The sequence below is a fragment of the Lepisma saccharinum genome, chromosome 3 (genome assembly GCF_977018435.1).
Source record: "Lepisma saccharinum chromosome 3, izLepSacc3.1, whole genome shotgun sequence".
In the NCBI taxonomy this organism is placed as follows: domain Eukaryota; kingdom Metazoa; phylum Arthropoda; class Insecta; order Zygentoma; family Lepismatidae; genus Lepisma; species Lepisma saccharinum.
This window is the reverse complement of record NC_139231.1, coordinates 41,791,669-41,811,775: the sequence shown is the minus strand read 5'-3', so window position 1 is coordinate 41,811,775 and position 20,107 is coordinate 41,791,669. Positions and strand designations below refer to the sequence as shown.

At 37.2% G+C, this 20,107-nt stretch overlaps 2 protein-coding genes across 3 annotated transcripts in view; one reads left to right on the top strand and one right to left on the bottom strand.

Moving 5' to 3' along the window:
* Nucleotides 1-1,565: 1,565 nt before the first annotated feature.
* ND-B16.6 (NADH dehydrogenase (ubiquinone) B16.6 subunit) lies at nt 1,566-13,741 on the bottom strand. Of its 2 annotated transcripts, none has more exons than XM_083119824.1 (3): nt 13,602-13,741; nt 10,967-11,117; nt 1,566-1,933 (listed from the first exon to the last, which is right to left on the bottom strand). In XM_083119824.1, the coding sequence occupies exons 1-3, from the start codon at nt 13,696-13,698 to the stop codon at nt 1,726-1,728; spliced, it is 456 nt and encodes a 151-aa protein (XP_082975950.1). In that variant the 5' UTR covers nt 13,699-13,741; the 3' UTR covers nt 1,566-1,725. The 2 variants fall into 2 exon arrangements, with proteins under 2 accessions (XP_082975950.1, XP_082975949.1); XM_083119823.1 differs by lacking the exon at nt 13,602-13,741 and adding an exon at nt 11,429-11,596.
* Nucleotides 12,585-20,107, top strand: part of LOC145985753 (uncharacterized) — an 83,951-nt gene continuing 76,428 nt past the window's right edge. The window contains exon 1 of the mRNA XM_083119821.1: nt 12,585-12,663. Coding sequence (XP_082975947.1) covers nt 12,621-12,663 — 43 coding nt within the window. The 5' untranslated portion in view covers nt 12,585-12,620. The remainder of the gene's footprint in view (nt 12,664-20,107) is intronic.

Sequence of the window (20,107 nt, the reverse complement as noted above, 5' to 3'; positions counted from 1 at the left end):
AAGAGATGGGGCCTAATGCTTGTGATCTGATCTGAAATGTGATTAACATAATAGTTCATCTTTTCATCAAGAGATGTTGTCACATCATACACACTTAAAAGAGGTATTCTCCCAGTACACTAGTGCAGTCTTTTCACAAAAGGTGAACTATTATGTTTATCGAATTTGTTACCAACCTCACGTTGAAAACGAACAATATTACTACATTTGGTAAACATAGTGGTTCACCCTTTCGTCAATGGATGGTGCTAATGCTTATAATCTGGTATGGAATTTGATAGACGTGATAGTTCACCTTTTCGTCAATCGATGGTGCTAATGCTTGTGCTCGGATGCCTAATGCTTATAATCAGATCTGAAATTCGATAGACATGATAGTTCACCTTTTGTCAATAGATGGTGCTAATGCTTGTGATCGGATGCCTAATGCATATAATCAGATCTGAAATTCGATAGACATGATAGTTCACCTTTTGTCAATAGATGGTGCTAATGCTTGTAATCTGATATGAAATTTTATAAACATAATAGTTCACCTTTATATCAAGAGATGGCATGGTGCTAGTGTGCTGGGAGAATACCTCTTAGGTTCTTATGATCTAATACCAAATTCAAGTTGGAAAACAAGCTATATCCTACGAATGTGCTGAATTTCATCATGAATTTGTATCAGGAGATCATACACACTTGAGATATTCTCCCAACACGGGTGCAGTCTTTTGACGAAAATGTGAAGTAGTTTATCAAATTTGTTATTACCAACCTCACGTTGAAAACTAACAAGATTACTACTGGTAAACACATTAGTTCACCTTCTCGTCAATAGATTATGCTAGTGCTTGTAATCTGATATGAAATTTCATACACACAATTTTTGTCAAGAGATGGCACTAATGTCTTGGAGAATCATACTATTTCTCTGAATTTCATCGTGAATTTGTTGTCCGGAGATCATACACACTTAAGAGGATGTTTATCGAATTTATTACCAACCTCACATTGAAAAAGAAAAAGAACTACATTTGGTAAACAAAATAGTTCACCTTTTCGACAAGAGATGGCGCAGGTGTGCCCTTAGGTGCTTATGATCTCCATATTAATAATTTAACAAGCCACAAATTGCATAATGTCAGCTTATAATCAGAAGGGTTATATGTTAGACTGGTACGGGAGAATTCACACCTAAGCAACAGGTGACATGTACCACTTGAGGATTTTACCAATCGAACGCAGGCTTGAATACCCTGCCATACTGCTACAGTGTGAAACGTTGCTGCTGATTGGTTCATTCCAATGACGTGTCTGTTGTTGATTCAGTGTGATTTCTCCCCAAAGAGGCACATTCCATAGTAATTCAGACCCCACTCCAAAATGTAGGTCCAACCCTGGGCATAGAGTACACTTGCAAACTAAATTACATTGCTAATTCTTGTTTTCATAACCAGTACGTTTGCAATAAAAAAAATTTTAAAAAACATTTTTTGAAGTGGAAATTTGTTCTTGGCTGAATAACAATTTGAATAAGTTAGGTTACAATATCAAATCTATTAATGAACTCACCATGCTAACACTGAAATAATTTTATTTCAAACTTTTGGAAATCCAAAATATTAACACATTAGAAACACTTTAATGACTAAAGTTCACTTGAAGAGATGACAAAAGGATGCCAAATTTCCTGGAACAGTTCACTAAGTAACAGTCTACAAGAGAACAATCCACATCCTATGTCCACAGGGCGTGGTACATCCTCAGGGCTGCACTTTTGTAAGGGGCATGTGCGTAGTATGAAATGATGTCGGGGTCAATGAGAGTATCTTCAGGGATGGTCTTGTACAGCCTCTCTCCATACAGGGTGCCCACCTCCCACCCCTCCACGTTAGCCATCAGCTTCTCTTCCTCTTCATAGTTTTTGCGCAGCTGCTTCAAGTACCTGTCGCATAAGAACATGAAATCAGTACATGCACATTAGGGTGGTCCTCAAAATTAAGTCATTTTTTGAGTTATCCTTTAAAATTATTCCTTCACTAACAAAACTCGTGTTCAAAGTTTGGAAGAAAATAAATAATATTTACACGTTGAGCACTGCATTTTTTATTTTAATTTTCCTTTTTTTTTAAAAAATATTTTTGTCAATACATCATCACACAGTCTCCTTCAGGATATCTTATAAACGGCAGAAGGAAAACAACAGACTATGGGAATGAGGACTACATACGCATACACTTCTCTAAAGGTTATCTGACCTTACTGAAATATTTATAAGTGCAGAATTCATTAAATTGGCAAAATAGCTCTTGAGCCCCAGCAAAGAGTAGCCGATTTTCCTGCAGGTGTCTTTATATATATATATATATATATATATATATATATATATATATATATATATATATATATATATATATATATATATATGTATATATATATATATATATATACCGTACGTCCATTTCGATCTGCAGCCGAGAGATTGGGAGAAACGTGGCGGCTGGCGCTGACGGAGGTGCCGACATTTGCGGCCTGTAATGCCCGCATATTTTTATGGACATATGCAGACATTTATATAAATATTGCAAAACTAGCACTAACCTGTGTTATAAGAGTTGTTCAAAGTGATGTCCACCTACATTCACACATTCCTGGCATCGTTTGATGAAATTTTGATTCACACGCAAAAGTTCTTCTTCCGTAATTCTTCCTAGTTCTGCCCTTATATTGTCTTTTAGTTCGTCGATGCTATGAGGGTTATTTCGGTAGACTCTATTTTTCAAGGTTCCCCACAAATAATAGTCACATACGGTAAGATCTGGCGAACGTGAAGGCCATAAAACTCTTGAAATTATTCTGTCATCAAACACCTCCCTTATAGCGTCCAAAGAATCAGCGGCGGTATGGGCTGTGGCCGAATCTTGTTGAAAATACTCATATTGTCTCTCATTATCTGATAACAACTGAAAAAACGGCGCGAGTATTTGTGTGCGGTACCTCTCTGAATTTATTGTGTCTTCAAAAAATATAGGCCCTATTATTCTTTTGGCACTTACAGCACACCACACACCAATTTTTGCATCGTGTAACGGAACTTCGTGTATTATTCGGGGATTTTCAGTGCTCCAGTATCTATTGTTCTGTGAACAAACATGACCACGCAAGTGAAACCATGCCTCATCCAAAAAAATTATTAACTGTGGATCAACAATACCATCTACAATATTCTGCAAAACCCAATTACAGAAATTTACTCTAATTACGTTGTCAGGGGGCCGTAATTCTTGCACTATAGAAACTCTGTACGGTTTTAATTTTAGTAGCTTAGTGGCTGTATGTGCTGATGATTTTGACACGCCCATCTCCTGTGAAACACGGCGTAGAGGTTTGTTTGGAGAACATTCTAACGCTGCACCAATTTCATCGAGTTTTGCTTCGGTTAGAATCCGTCGTTTTTGCTTAGGTGTTTTAAAATTTAACGATCCAGTTTCTCGTAATTTAAGGACAAGACGTCTAACCGTATCTCTATGTGGAGGTGAAACGCCTGGGAATTTCTGCACAAATTGCCTACACACGTCTCGACACGAGTCTGTTTTCACGTAAGTGTCATACATAAAAATTCTTTGTTCTAACCTGAACCTTGCGGCTGGCATTCCAATCGTCTGACTGACACAACACACATACACACTGCAATAACACAAACAAGTAACGGCAAGTAACCAAGAATAATACTCTTACGCACAGTACGAAATTAACACGCTCTTGGTTTACATCTGCCTGCCACTATATTCACAGCTCTGTAGTCGCGAAGAAACAAAAAACTTGAGCTAGGAGATTTCGGATTGCAAGGAAGCTCACGAACACCATTAGCTTTTAACGGTTCGTCTGCAGCATAATCTTGATACAGTGTTGCACATTCGAAACCTCCAAACGATCCCCATCGACACAAAACTCTTTCAAGGATATAAACTTAAGCAGGACGTTACTGGTCAAAACTATGATTAAAATGTTTTACAGAGTATTATCTGTGGCTCTTAATATAATTTCTAAAGCGTATTTATTTGTGTATATTAGGGTGGAACTTGGAAGAATTACAGAAGAACTTTAGCGTGTTATAACACACGTTAGTGCTCGTTTTGCAAGATGTCCACAAAAATATGCGGGCATTACAGGCCTCAAATGTCGGCATCTCCGTCAGCGCCGCCCGCCACATTTCTCCCGATCTCTCGGCTACAGATCGAAATGGACGCACTGTATATATATATATTAAACTTGTGAGTAATTCGCACAAACTTCATCATGTATTCAGGTGTCTTTACTACATGGAAAACACAGTGGTGAAAAATTTACATTCTTGCTTAGAACATGAAGTCAGAAACTATATTCCAGCATATCAATAAAAGGGGACAAAAGAAACATGTAAATACCAGGGACATTATCTGAGAATATTTGCAGTTTTGCACATTAAATTAGAAGCAGAGGTTTGAATCACTGCACTCGGTAGTGCTCCACCTGGAGAAAATCACTGTCCGGTCTGAACACTGAGAGGCATAATTACAAATAGTTTAGGCAAAATATGTCTAACAAAAAATAAAGTATTGTGCAATGTGCAAAAATTAATATTTACAGGGTTGATTTAAATCACTCATAACACTTTTGGTGAAAGTACATTACTCTCGTAATCATTTAATGGTGATTGTTAGGTTCTAAGATAGGAAAATAATGGAAATAAATTATATGTACTGATGGTGTGAAGCTCATATGAAAGGAAATGTAAACACAGAATTTCTCTCGATTTAAAATTCAATAATTTTATGGGCAAAAATAGCAAACATTTTGTGTAGAAAAATATACAAAATACTGATCATGTTAAACCATAAATAGTGTTAATATCATTAAACTAAATAAACATGGCATCTGACATTTTTTGAACTATCGTTAAAAATAATCTCCAAAATTCGGGTACAAAGACTATAAAAATATTTAAATTAATATTTTTAAGTTACAATTATAGATAGAGTACATCCAGAATGTTTTAGTTTCACTGGAAGAAAAGTTACTGAAATTATTATTAGTTTCATTAACAAACTCAACAAACATTTCCATGGTAGTTACAGTATCAGAAACAGAAAATTTTTATTTGCTTTAATCAAACTGTTCAAATATTTTACAGGGACATTTACTAGAAAAAACCTTTCTATAAAAATATATCTCTATGTGCATGGTGCCAAATATATTTAAGAAATATTTCTATTATAAAATAATAAAAATATCAGATAAAAAGTCACTTACGATAATGTGAGTCTCCATCTTTGATAATGCTACTTTTCAGAGGAACAACTGCCTCCTTCTTCAGGCACTTTTAGGCATGAGTCACTACCATGCCACGTCAAGTTTATCATTCAAGGAAAAGGTTATGCGGGTTGGAATGGAGATAGACAATTTGATAAAACTTGTTCCCTTTTAAAAATATATACCTGCCCCTTGTCATTGTTCATTAAAAATCCACAAAACCAGGTTAAAACGGATAAAAGTTACAAAATCAAAAACCCTCTGCCGTGCATATAGTCGCCAGCTATTGCTCCTGTGTGGAATCAACGAACTGACATTATTGTTAAGTGACTTTTTATCTGATATTTTTATTGTTTTATAATAGAAATATTTTTTTAAAAAAATATTTGTCAAACTGTGAGTAATTCGCACAAATCAAATTATGAATGGTGCCAAAAACCATGCAAGCAATTTTAAGCATGTTTCTTTTATTATTTTTTTTTTAAAAAAATCAGATTTCAATAAAAAAATCAACACAAATGATTTTTATCTGCCCTGGTACAAGCAGATGTTTCCTATATTTCAACCTTTAATATTAACACCTCTTTGCCAGCCCCCCCCCCCCCTTCCCTCCCATCCGAAATATATTAATAATATAAAAGATTGTGTGATTCCAATCCTATCTAAAAATTCTATTTCAATTAAACAGTTTATATATATTTTATTTAAGATGTGAAGTATAGATTTGCCATTTCACATATTGAAGTTTGAAATACTTCTACAAACACAAGTCACAAATGTTATGGGATATACTAAGCTACTAAAAATTGTTAATTGTATAAGGATTTGAATCTGTAATTTACCTAATAATCTTCAAGATATCTTTCCTTGCAATATTCTTCAGTCTGTCTAATAGATTGTTCTGCAAAGGACACTAACAAAGTTAACGGATTGATTTCGGTTTTATTTTCTACGCAGATTTCTTTTCCTTCCTCAATAAAAATAAAATCTAAACTGTGAAAAACTTGCCTCAGGGCATTTATAAATATGTATAAATTCGATGGAATTTGTTTTAATAAAAGTTGCAATTTTTCACGTGTACGGAGAAAAAATCATGCAGAATTCCTGAAGCCAATAATTCAAGAAATTCCCATTGAGTAGCCACCCTGATTTATCATAATGTGCAGAGAAAATGTAATTGTAACATGGGAAAGTGGTCATTTGCGTATCATCAACATGTTTCTAGACGTTTGCTTCCAGTGAACTTTTAGAGCAGTTTGTAAAATTCCAGTGTCTGAGGTATTTTTTCAAGGAATTAGACAACGTGGTTTCAAATCCAAACCACCTTTCTTTTTTTTTTCTAATTATAGTATTTGTAAATGAATAAGTGAAACAATTTTGTTTCAGAATTTGTTTGTAATAAATAAGTCTATTTAAGAATTCCAATTATGCTTTCATCTGCTCAGCTTCTATTTTTTCTGGTGATAAAGTTTCAAGATATTTGATACACACACGAGATTTATTAGAAAAAGCATGCTGTGGTTGATGGATTTAACGCACGAACTTTCCACTCACTTCTTCAAAGTCTTGCTACAAGTGAAAAGTTGTTTAAATAATTTGAAACAAATTTTGAATAAAATACTCTTATTATTCACTCTAAGTAGCTATTTATTTTCTTCAGAAAGCAATATAAACTTTCATCTATATGGATCAAAAGTATCATTTGTGCTCTTCACTGCATCTCTAAAATGGTATCTGTCAGTTACGTGGAGAGAGATAGTTCCACTCTAATAAACTTACGGTTCATTTTTCCGTGAGCTATCTAAACTTGTTTTCAGAATCAAACAGAAACAATTTGATCACACAAGGAATGTGATTACTGGTTTCTATGACTTTCACGTGGTATATGGTTCCGCTGGAATAACCTTGCCATCTCTTGAAAGAAATCAACGACATTTCCCTCAAATATCTGTAGTGTTCTGAAAAATAATCTGCTGCTACTGGGATTCAAACCTATGAACCAGAACTCAATTGATACTCTCTGAACATCACCGTTTGACGAACGACGAAGAATTCAAGATCCAAGGAAGAGAATCTACTAGAAAGACATCAGCCAAGAAGTGACTAAAGAGACCTGCAAAAACTTGTCCTCATCTTCTTGCAACAATACAATGGGTGGAAGGTAGATGACCAGACTGATTTACTGTTTTAAAATGGTCACGTTTCATCATAAACGCAAAATCACAGCAGCAGTACAAAAGGAAATTTGTCCTTTCAGTACTTTTGGATTGACTGTGTACATTATATTGTGGTTTACTGCACTGAACATTATTGGTGGCCAAAAATGATGGCAACTTGATGAAAATAATATCACAATACACACAAATAGATAATGGAGTCTCAATTGAAGCAGCTTTGATTGATTGATTTAGTTTATTTTACTTCGCGTTTGGTGCCTCTTGGCTAATTTGCGAAGATGGGGATGAGTGATGAATGGACATTCACAAACAACCAAGCCCGAACGGGATTCAAACCTGGGACCCTAGGCGTTGCAGCACAATGTGCTAACCACTAGGCCAGAGGGTCTGGCAATTGAAGCAGCTAAGTTCAACACGCTTACTTACTGCAGAAGCGGTGAATTTTATAAGTTGTGGAACAGCGCCACTTTCACCACCCTAACCATGACAATGAAAAACTCAAGGCTGGGTGCACATCAATATCTTGTTAAAAACTATAGACTAATAACATGCTTTTGGAAAGATTATGCTGTTAAAAATGTTCAGTCTACAAAAAATTACTTCTTGTCGAAATGGATGGCACGTAAACAATATTGCCTTGAAACTTACGGATGTTGCACTACCTCTAAAATACAAACCTAAATAAAATAATAAATTGTGCTGAAATTTTAATGCAATAATTAGATCCAATATAAGCAGACACCTAACCAAGGAAGTAGATGATGACTCAGTACAACCAACTAGATAAACGAGTGAAAAGAAATTCATGAAGCAACTAAACTGTTTTTGGAATAAGCTGTCATTGTTTCCACACTCACCGAACATTGACCTTTCTAGCAGAAACCACGTGGCATTGTTGCTACACTATATTGTCAATAATGACAAGTTATGTCAAAATTTAGCTTATTCAATTCTTCGTTGAGCTATGGTTTTTCGAACAAAAAAAAAGTGTACATTTTTAGGTGTTTTCCAAACGACCACTCTCTTTGAACTTCTATAAATAAGAAACTTGTGGTCCGATCACAGTGAAATTTAAATACAGTGCAGATAAAAAGGTTTGAAACATAATTCTTAATTTTCAGATTTTTAAAATCAGCCAAAAAAAAAGTATCAATTTTGTGAAACAACTTTCTTAGTATTGTGTAGTCCCACAAATATGATCTTGGTCTTGTTTTGAAGCTCTTTGGAATGGTTTTTAAAACACATTATCATTGTCAATTCACACTTTAAAACCGATTTTATAGAATTTTATTTAACAGAATAAAGATGTGTGTTCAACGTGGCAACATCGCATATTGTGTCACTACCACGATGTTTGTTAAACCGTGGAAACTGCAAGCAGAGTTGCCATGCTCAACACAAGTCTTTACTCTGTTGAGTAACAATCTGCATGAAATCAGTTTCGCAATGTGAATTGACACTGATAATGGGTTTTAAAAAGAGCTGCAAAACAAGACCAAGATCGTATTTGAGTACCGAACAGTAAGAAAAAGTTGTTTCACAAAATTGATGAGAGCCTCGTTTTGACCAATTTAAAAAATCTGAAAATGAAGAATTGTGTTTAATGGCTTTCTACCTGCACTGCATTTAAATTTCACCACGGTTGGACCACAAGTTTTTTTTTATTCAAAGAGAGCGGTCGTTTGGAAAACATCAAAAAAGGCACTATTTTGTTCTCGGAAGGCAATATGAAATAAGAAAAAAAAAATTGTTACCATAGCATAACGCAGAATGATGCAACTCATTTTTGCATAGGTCTACAGGTTAACAGGTTAGTCCAAACTTTGGTATTCATAATTTTTAATCAGACAGCAAGTACTAAAAAAAAAACGGTCACAAATCATAGAAATTGTTCATATTCAACAAGGTTTATCACAACTATACTTTTTTTTAAAAAATTTAACAGTTTGAACCTTATAATTGTTAGAAACAGTTTTTTTTATGTTCTTTTTGCTACAGTAGTCGGAGGCAGGTTCGAGCTTCATTAATTTATTTTCTCAGAAAGAGTTAACAACTTTAGCCGACAAATAAGGTGCTACATTGCATCTAATGTAAACTGAGTGTCCAATCATAGTGTTTATAGTTTGGTGAGATAATATGAACTACAAGTCTATTTCAGACAATATTTTATTGTATTTATTACATCTCTCTCAAATAATTAGAAAAAATATATTATTATTAACCACTCATAACAAAATAATAATTTCCACCCAGAATATATGAATCTGCAGTGGTCTAGTTGGTAGGGCATCTGACTACAAAATGGGAGACCTGGGTTCGATTCCTGGGGTGGGTGATCTAAAGTTTGAATTTTTCCTTGCATAAAGTGACTTTTGGGTTCACCCAGCCTCACATAAATGGCTAAGTGGGAGGATCAGAGCATGGTGCTGATTATTACATCACCTCCAAAATGGCTGAGTTTGATAATGTGTGGACCCCTAAATATGCCTTCATGGCTCGGTGCAATATGCACAGGGATCTTTACCTTATACATTGTTTTTACATTTGAAGTAAAATGCCTCTGTACTGCTATTAAATTACTTCACACAAAGAATGTGTAAGAACCTAATGTCAATAATAATTCAAGAGACAAAGCTATAGAGTGCTCACAAACAAAAGAACCTTCGGCTAAAATTGTTTGCGCATCTTCCCCTCGATCAATTCAGCTCGGGCCATAAGCAAGCATGATTCACCCTGCCCCTCCCCACCTCGCGGGGTACGGTGCACAGGAGTCGCAGGTCTGTGTAGGCTTTTTTGCCTGTGGTTCCACTATAAACACCCATTATTTTGGCAAAATCAAGTTCAAGGCAATTTAAAACTAAATTTAAGAGTTATTCTGTAATACAAGCTAATGACCTAGTTTTGAGTGATAAACTGTAATTATTACCTAAGATAATACAATTTATTCAGCATTGTTCAAAATAAACACTTTCATATACAATATACCCATGAAGAAGATGGTTCGAGGAAAAAGTATCTAGGCCCACTTTGGTATAATTTAACAATACAGGGAATTTATCCAATTTGTTTAAAATTTGGGATACTTACTAATTTGGGTCTCGCAATCACGAATCTGCACTTAAAATTTGGCGCTCACGTATAAATTTGGCGCTTATTTGGGGGCAGGTGAATCCGGCCAATTTCTAACATGCCTTTAACAGGGACTCTATAGATATAGGCGGGGCCGCGATAGCGGTGGGGCGCTGTAGGTCAATTACCCCAGGGGCGGAGCCCGGAATCGGCGGGAAATTTGGAAATCGAGGGTGTGGAAATAAGAACTTAATTTAGATTATTTTGCTATTTCCACGTGTGAGCGCCAAATTTTGACTGCACATTCGTGATTAGGGGGCCAAAATTAGTGAGTATGCCGAATTTTAAACAAAATGGAGAAATTCCCGGTATTGTAAAATCGCTCCTCTACTTTTGACAAAACCTAGTAAATGAAAAAATCCATGAACACTACAACTTACGCTCTATCTCGTTCAGCAAGTAGCAATGAGTCTAACACTATTCTTGCACTTCTCATTTCAATTTCTTCCTTTTTCACTTTCTCGTATGTCAAGGCGTACAAATACATTGATCCTACAGTCATTCCAATAAAGCCAGCTATTAGTTGATATCCTGGAAACAAATATGACAATGTTAGAGAAACACAATAATGTTGTGAGTACCCCAACATCACAATAAAATTGGGATAAAAGTTGAAAATAAAATATACTGTGGCGAATATAACTCTATAAAGTCATAACTAGAGTGCAGATTTTCGCCCATTTGCCTTTTTTTATTCCTTTGTAGTAAAACGTAGGCTTTAATGTTTAAAGTTCCTTTCCATTCACAGGAAGGTTAGGTTAGGCAAACAGTTGGTAACATTATCGTATGGGTAAAACGGATTCCTTCAAATTTCCTTCAAATTTACAGGAGAAAGTACTTACGGAAATCATTTTCTTGAGCGTTTTGGAAGTTCCTGAATGTAGATTTGATCCATTTTAATGTGAATGCGTTTTGTTTTCTGCGAAAATCTCTGTCCGACACGCTGTTTCTGCTCCCGCCATTTGCTTTTTGCATGAGAGTGCAATGTTCCGTGTGTTAAGACGATGCAACCCCGTAGCCAGTGTTTCAGCCTCGCCGTGTTTTCACTAGAACCACCTGTCGAGTTCGGAACAAGCCATTTTCCCGAATGGGTGTCACTTATCGCACAACATTGTAGCAACATTGTGTTCGGACGTCACAGGAGAGAGCTGTTTTTACAATTTTTCTTTGTATTTATGCTAATGGAACCTAACCTAACAGGCCTAACCTAACCACGTAGGCATTCCTCGTCTGACGTCAATATTCAAAGTTGCAAGATGGTGGTGCGTAAAGGAAGAGAATTAACGAATTACGAAAGAAAGATGGTTCCGACCCGAATGGGTGTCACTTATTGCACAACACTGTAGCAACATTGTGTTCTGACGTCACAGAAAAGATCTCTTTCATGTTAGGGAATACAAGCTAACGCGTCTCTTAGCGAAAATAATAATTTTTCTTTGTATCTATGCTAATGGAACCTAACCCAACAGGCCTAACCTAACCACGTAGGCATTCCTCGTCTGACGTCAATATTCAAGGTTGCAAGATGGTTGTGCGTAAAGGAAGAGCATGAACAAATTTCGAAAGAAATATTGTCCCGACCCGAATAGGTGTCACTTATCGCACAACACTCTAGCAACATTGTGTTCTGACGTCACAGGAGAGACCTTTTTCATGTTAGGCAATACAAAGGTAACGCGTCTCTTAGCGAAAATATTATTTTTTCTTTGTATTTATGCTAATGGAACCTAACCTAACAGGCCTAACCTAACCACGTAGGCATTCCTCGTCTGACGTCAATATTCAAGGTTGCAAGAGTGTTGTGCGTAAAGGAAGAGCATTAACGAATTGCGAAAGAAAGATGGTTCCGAATTGCTGTGTATGGACAATGAACGTGGTAAATCGCAAGGTTATTTTACAAGTTCTACACGTAAATGCGACGTATTAGCATAATTTCAAATAGGGGCACGAAAGTAGATATTTTCCGGTGAACGAGGTTGCACCACTGCATAAATCGACAAAACACTCTCAGAACGCCCCCTAAACCTGTATGCTATGACGGCCATAATGTGTTACAGATTCGAAACAACAAGTAACAGTAAGTACTCGTAAATAGAGAAAATAAACATTATCTTAGTTAGAAATGCATTATTTCGCCTTAAGAAATGTTCCGGAACACGTTAGCAATGTAAAGAAGTCCGAAATATATGATTCGTAGGTGTTTCACCCATACGATAATAGTACCAAACAGTTAAAATTTTGGGTTGTAGAACCATGCAAGCATAGGTCATGCACCAGCGGCGAATAGCCCCACGCACCATTCACAGGAAGGTTAGGTTAGGTAAGGCAAACATAGTTAAAATTTGGGGCTGTAGAACCATGCACACATAGGTCACGCACCATTGGTGAATAGCCCCACACACCAATCACAGTAAGGTAAGGTTAGGTAGGTTAGTTGGAGTTGGGTTAGGCAAACAGTTAACATTTGTGGTTGTAGTATATCAGGAATATGTATATTTCGTTGTGAAACGATAGATCTTGCAATAAATAATGAGCAATTCTACATTGTTGGTTGAGATCATGGACCCCCGTACTTTCAGATTTCTAGACGTGACCCCCAAATTTTAATTTCAGATTCGTGGATGTTATGCCTAAATTAGTGAGTATGCGATATATTAACAAAATTGGAGAATATCTCTATATTGTAAATTCGCTCCAAATTTCGTGTGACAATGATTGCTAAAATTATGCGATAATTAGTCTTTCTGCTAGAATTCGAAAAAATCATAAAACTATCGGAACCAATACAATTCGGTTTGATATTCACGGCGTGAATTCGTGCCGTACAACGTATCACAATAATCAAATAATAGGGCTATGAAACAGCAGTTTCAAGCAGATTTTAAAGCAAGTGTACGCATTTAATTTGACGCAGCTTGTTCATATCAGCTAAATCAGATATATGTTTTTACAAAAATTAATTGTTTCTTACTATATTTAAACTAACGTGCAATCATGAATGTTAGCTCTACTCACCAGAAAAGAATGTTCTGGCGGGTATCCTTTTAAAGCTTATGCGTGAATAGCCCCCTTCTGGGGGCATATCTTGGACATACTTTGGTCCAGTCGCCATTTTCCAACAGAAACACAGTTTACAAGAAACCGGAACTACAAGGCGCTGTACCGGAACCGACCAACCACGGGACTCTCTTAACGCACACCGCTAGAACAACATTGTGCGATTGCGTTTACACGTCACCGTGGAAAATGGGCGACGCCAGGAATTTTTGCGGGAGGGCGCAATCAGTGAAAAGCAAGTGGACTTCAAAGAGGATGAAAAAAGGAAGGAACCAAGTATCTCGACCCGAACCTTATGGGGGCCCACAGGCGGGGATAATGATTCATGGCACAGACTACGTCATCGATATTTGGGGGGGGGGGCTTAAAATAATATAAAATTTAATATATACATATTTCTCTAAAATATAATTGAAGAAAATTGCACCTTAAATGCACCATATTTATTCAATTAGATGAAGAGAAGAATGTATTTAGGGGTATGGATGATGCTTGTGGGCGCACGTTTGAAGGGTGGGATTTTTATGATCGAAATTTGACTGGAACAATATAGCATTGGACACAAGTTGAATCACGTTATCAATTAACCATTGCTGCTTAGAAATAGCAATTTGTAGACTTCCAAGTGCAAAATGTATCATATGAGAGCGGGGGGAGGGGCAATATCAAACTCTTGCATATTAGGCCTTAATGAATTCTGCTGCGGATTGATTTGATTGATTCATTGATTGAGTTGGTGTTTTAAGTCCACTTTATGCACAGTAAGGCTAATCGGGACTATACCTACAGTTTAAAGTGGGATCCGAACCACCATGTGCCTCCCACCGGGTACCCCTTGATTAAAAAGCGATTTCAATCGAATTTTAAATGAAGTACAGTCGATATAATATGTTGTATGTTTTATAACATTATTTAATAATTGACAAATTTAACACACACACACACACATCTGGAACGTATATTCCAGGCTAACTAGGCTATCTGCGAAGCCTGAAGCCTAGAAAGTAAGATACTGAAGAGAAATCTCTTAGAAACTGATTTAAAAAAAAAAAGATAATGGCGATTCTGAAGTTGGCAATCTGTATTCTTAGGAGTTGGCAACCTGAATTTTTATAAGTTTGCAACCTGACTACCGTTGGGATGGCAACGTGGCTTCCTTGAAGACGTCAAGAATGAGTCTAGTCTTCTCCCTTCATCCATAGCCTAGGACCAGGTGTCATAGTGAGATAGCCCAGGGCTTACACTTAGCATACGCCATTGACACACACACACACACACATACACACAGACACAGATATATATATATATATATTCATTCATTCATTCATTCATTGTTTTCTGCCTAATTGGCAGGTTTTTCACTGCAATTTCCAGCTTTCCCTGTTCTCTGCCTTACGCTTCGTAATAGCATACGACCCAGTTAATTTAATATCATCCATAAGCTGATATCTCTTTCTTCCACGGACTTTTCTTCCTTCAACCATTCCCTCCAAGGCATCTCTTAGCAGGCAGTTTCTTCTTAGACAGTGTCCTAACCAGTTTCTTTTCCTCTTCTTGATGGTCTCCAGTATAGATCTTTTTTCACCAACTCTTTTCAGTACGGCTTCGTTTCTTACCTTGTCTGTCCATTTTACACGCTCCATTTTTCGCCATGTCCACATTTCAAAAGCTTCGAGTCGTTTCTCTTCATTTCTTCTCAACGTCCAGGTTTCTACACCATATAGTGCTACACTCCACACAAAACATTTCACTAATCTCTTCCTTAGACCTATGTCCATGGGTCCACAAAAAACATTTTTTCTTCTATTGAAAGCTTCTTTTGCTATTGCGATTCTCATTTTCACTTCTTGGTTGCAGCTCATGTCACTGCTTATAGTGCATCCGAGGTACTTGAAGCTATCCACTTGCTGGATTCTTTCACTGTTTGCTCTCACATTAATATTCCTTGGTTTCCGTCCTATAACCATTGCCTTTGTCTTCTTTACATTAATCTTCATTCCATACTGCTCACATCTGCTGTTTAACTCTTCTAACATACTATTTATGGTTATTTCATCCTCAGCGAATAATGCCATGTCATCAGCAAATCTTATGCAGTTTATTCTTCTTCCTCCCAATTTGACACCTCCTGTGCCCTGGAAACAAGTTTTCACTATATCTTCTAAATAGATATTAAACAAAGTAGGCGATAGGCAGCATCCTTGTCGTACTCCTCTTCCAATTTCACAGCCTTCTGTCATTTCGTCTCCTGTTCTCACTTTAACTCGTTGATTCATGTATAAGTTGCTTAGAAGTCTTCTCTCTTTCCAATCTACGCCAATTTTCTTCAGAATTTCTAAAAGTTTAACCCAATTCACTCTATCAAAGGCTTTCTCCAGGTCTACAAATACTACAAACACCTCCTTTCCTTTCTCTAAATATCTTTCCCCAATGGTCCTCAGTAAACCAATTGCATCCCTTGTACCTCTTCCTTTCCTGAAACCAAACTGTTCTTCCTCTAACTCGCCACTGACCTTCGAGTATAGGCGTCTGTTCAGAATTCTTAGAAGAATTTTTGCCGAGTGAGATATCAAGCTGATTGTCCTGTACTCAGAACATTTTCTGGCATTGCTTTTCTTCTGCAGAGGTACCAAAACAGTCTCCGTGAAATCTTGTGGCCAATCCCCTTTCTCATAGATTTCATTGCATAAGTGCAGTATTTCTCTTTTGCCATCTCCCAGGCATTTGATAAGTTCAACAGGAATTTCATCAGTGCCCGTTGCTTTCCCATTCCTCATTTCTTTGAGTGCTTGCTCAAATTCTTCATTCAGGATATAGTATCCTTTCTCATCATCAGGCACGTCGTCTTCATTTTCTACATTCAGACTGTCTGGGCGATTCTCTTTCTGGTAGAGCTCTTCAACGTACTTTCCCCACACATTCGATATTCCTTTTTTGTCTGTGATTTCACATCCTTCCTCGTCTTCTATCATCCACATTGTTTTCCATTTCTTCTTTTGGAAGCCCAAGCAGTTTACTTCACGATACATCAAGTCATACCTTCCTCTTTTTTCCAGTTCTTCAATTTCTTCACATTTTTGTTTCATCCATTGTTCTTTTGCCCTGTCAGTTTCTCTTCTTAGCTGGTTATTCAGTATCTTGTAATTATGTCTTCCCTCTTCTGTATTTACATTCTTCCATTTTCTCCGTTCCTCCATTTTTTCCAGCATACTTTCAGTAATCCATGGTTTCTTTGCACTTTTCCTTTCCCTGTAGCCTATTGTTTCATCCACTGCCTTCTGTAAGCAGCTTTTTATTCCATCCCACATCTCATCCTTATTGTTACAACTAGCTTTAAACTTATATATATATAGAGATAGATAGATAGATAGATAGATAGATAGATAGTGTGTATATGCGTCTGTCTGTTCTCCCCACCAATCTGCAGTGATTTCGCACCCATACCATAGGGCAACTAAACTCAATTCGTCAGTAGGTCCGCATAATGTTATTGTCAAAACTCTCCGGGCCGCACATCTCCAACCCCAACCCCTTGAAGTTCAAAACTAAGGGGTCGCCCGTGACAGGGAGATTCCAGTGATTACTATTGCAGCATCGGTATATGTTGTAAAATATCTACACAGACTCGCCTCTTAAGTGCCATAAATTAACAACCGCAGGGGATGCAAAAAACAGAAGGCTGAATTCCCCCTCGTCCCTCTTCACGTACCAGTACCACCCTGCTTAAAACTGAATGATTACGTGTGTGTGTGTGTTAGTGTGTGTAATAAAAATATTTAAATTACAATCCTTACTGGTTTTATTGAAATAAAATTAAACTGAAATATTTGTTCGCAGTCTGTGATACAATTTTATATTTATAAATTGATTACAATTGTGAAAACATTTTGGCAATAAGCCTTCGATGGATAATTCTAGTTTTGTTTTCCAGAGATTTGACACACTTTTTTTTAGAAACTAGCTTTTCAATGTCCGCATTATGTTTTTGTGATCAACAAACTCTTAACACAGACAACAAATGTTTGTCAGTCATTCTTTATAGACGGGCTATTTTATTAATCTTTATATTGGAGAACAGCTGTTCACCAAGGCAAGTGATGCCAAAATCACTAAAATTCCAGCACATCTCTAATCCGAGATTACTGCTCTGGGAGATTTGAGAAAGATCTAGAAAGAGAAACAACCCTTTCAATACGAGTCACATAAGTTACATTTGGAGGTCGGGTCTTGCATTCGCAGCATTAAAAGAGAAAGGAGCAGAGCAGTGAACAAGAAAATTGCCATTCGCACTCTATGAAGTCTTGAAACCTCTTCGTAATTCATCAAGTAGTGGAGACTCTTGGCTTTTTTGGGGTGTAGGAAGAAGTTACGGTAAACCGAGGAAGGTTTGAAAAATGCGTTCAATTATATTTACGCGTATCGGCGTATCACTTGTACAGTGGGATCCATGAGTATTACCGTGCAAATTGTCCATGTCTATTTTCATTAATTTTTCTCTTACATCCTGTGTGTTTCTAAGCGATGGATCTTTACGTATGCTGGTGCAGAAGTTGTTAACAGCTTGTTTTGAGTTTTATTTTAATTCTTGAAGCTCTTATTGGGTCAAATAAAGTGCACGAACATGGTGATGGACAATTTGCACGGTAATACTCATGAATCCCACTGTACTATCCATTGCATTTAGAATGTTAGCTGCGGGACAAGGTATGGAAAGGGGCCACGGCCCCCTTGAAGTGTGAAATATTTTAATGTAAACCTATAGAAACCCACCAAAATAGCACTGAAGATATTTTAAATTTTGCAAGAATTTCGATTTTTGCCTCTCCGCCCACCCCCTCTCCCTGTCGTTGTGTGAATTGAGGATAATAAAAAGTGCTGCTTAAACTCTGAAATTATGCTACATGCTTCTAAATTTTGCTAAGATTTATTATTCATTATTTTTTTCGGATAACAGTAGTTTTTAGTTCAATTATGCATCTACTTTTCGAGTTTTGAACTTGCGTTACTTATTATTCACCACAGTTATGTAATATTGTTAATTTTCTACAAAATTATGTACAGTGGCTCAACAAACGAAATGGGTTTAGTATAGAACTTGAAAAGTTTGAGAAAATTGTTTGTTTACCCCAATCTTATACAGATTTCCTGCCATAAAATTTCCTCACGAACAAAATCTGGCAGGATAAAGAAAAGATAGAGGATGGATCGTGGCATGGTTGTAAAACGCTTGTCGCTGTGTAGGCATACTTCCTTTTATTTGAAACGTCCGCTGGTGAAGTACGTAGAAATAAGATTTGGACATAATTTTATTTTTATGTCCTGAAAACATATTCCTTTGAATTAGATTTACATCTCTCAGACTCACGTTTGCAGATTATGCTAGATTTTACCATTATGCCAAAGGATGCCAACAAAGATCAAACTGTGCAAGGTTTATTACCATTTTGCTGGGGTTAGCTTCACTGATTGAGGAAACTCTTGGTGCTTCATCGCCGAGTCTTTAAAAAACGCAACCTCCCCTTTGGCCCTTCCACTCCTCACCCATCTGTTTGTAGTGATACCAGCGAGGTTCCTCAGGCGGGGCAGCAAAGCGTGTGTGGTCGTCTTCGGGCTGCGGCTGGAGCGAACGACAGCAGTCAACTCTTGAGAGTAGCTAACTGATCAATTTTACATTTACATGCATTTACGTACATTGTGCTCATAATTTTATAATGCGCATTATTATTAAACTCCCAAAAAGGAGATAACTGGAAGCAAGTCTAAATAAACTGTAGGAAGTTCCACACTTCCTACATGGAGGAATCGCCCCTGAAGGCAAACCCTTCACAATGGAGGAACTGACTCATTGGCAACCTAAAATATGCACGCTTCCCTGTTCCCTCACCCAACCAGCAAGATTGTCTTGCACTTCAGAACTAAACTGTCAATCAACTTGCTTAGTCGATACCACACCTACACCTTAGTTGAATGCAAAAATGTATCTGGGCAGGAAAAATAGATGAATCTTGGGAAGTTCAGTTGAGTCGGGGCTTGTTTTTCGAGATAAGAAAATGCGGGATAACTACAAGTGTATAAATAATATTGCATGCATGAATTGTACGCAGGATCAAGGTGGGCCACATTAAGAGATGGTGGGGGGCCGCGAGTTTGACATGGCTGACTTAGGGTATGCAGTTAGTTAGGGTTTCACACATTCTCGATCTCAGACATAGTGGAACTGATGCGATCAGCGCCACGCTCCGGCTGAATTTTCTCACCCAGGTCTTCCCTTAGGTACCCACTGATGTAAACCTGGGTGAGACCCTGACCCTCTTATGCAGGAACACCAATGGACAATTTTACACGAGATGACTGAACAGGGAATCGAACCGGGTCCCGCACGGGGTAGTCTGAAGCCCTAACTACTAGACCACCGTGGTTTCTACTTCCTTAATTAATGAAATCGAAATTCACGCTAAAGCCCA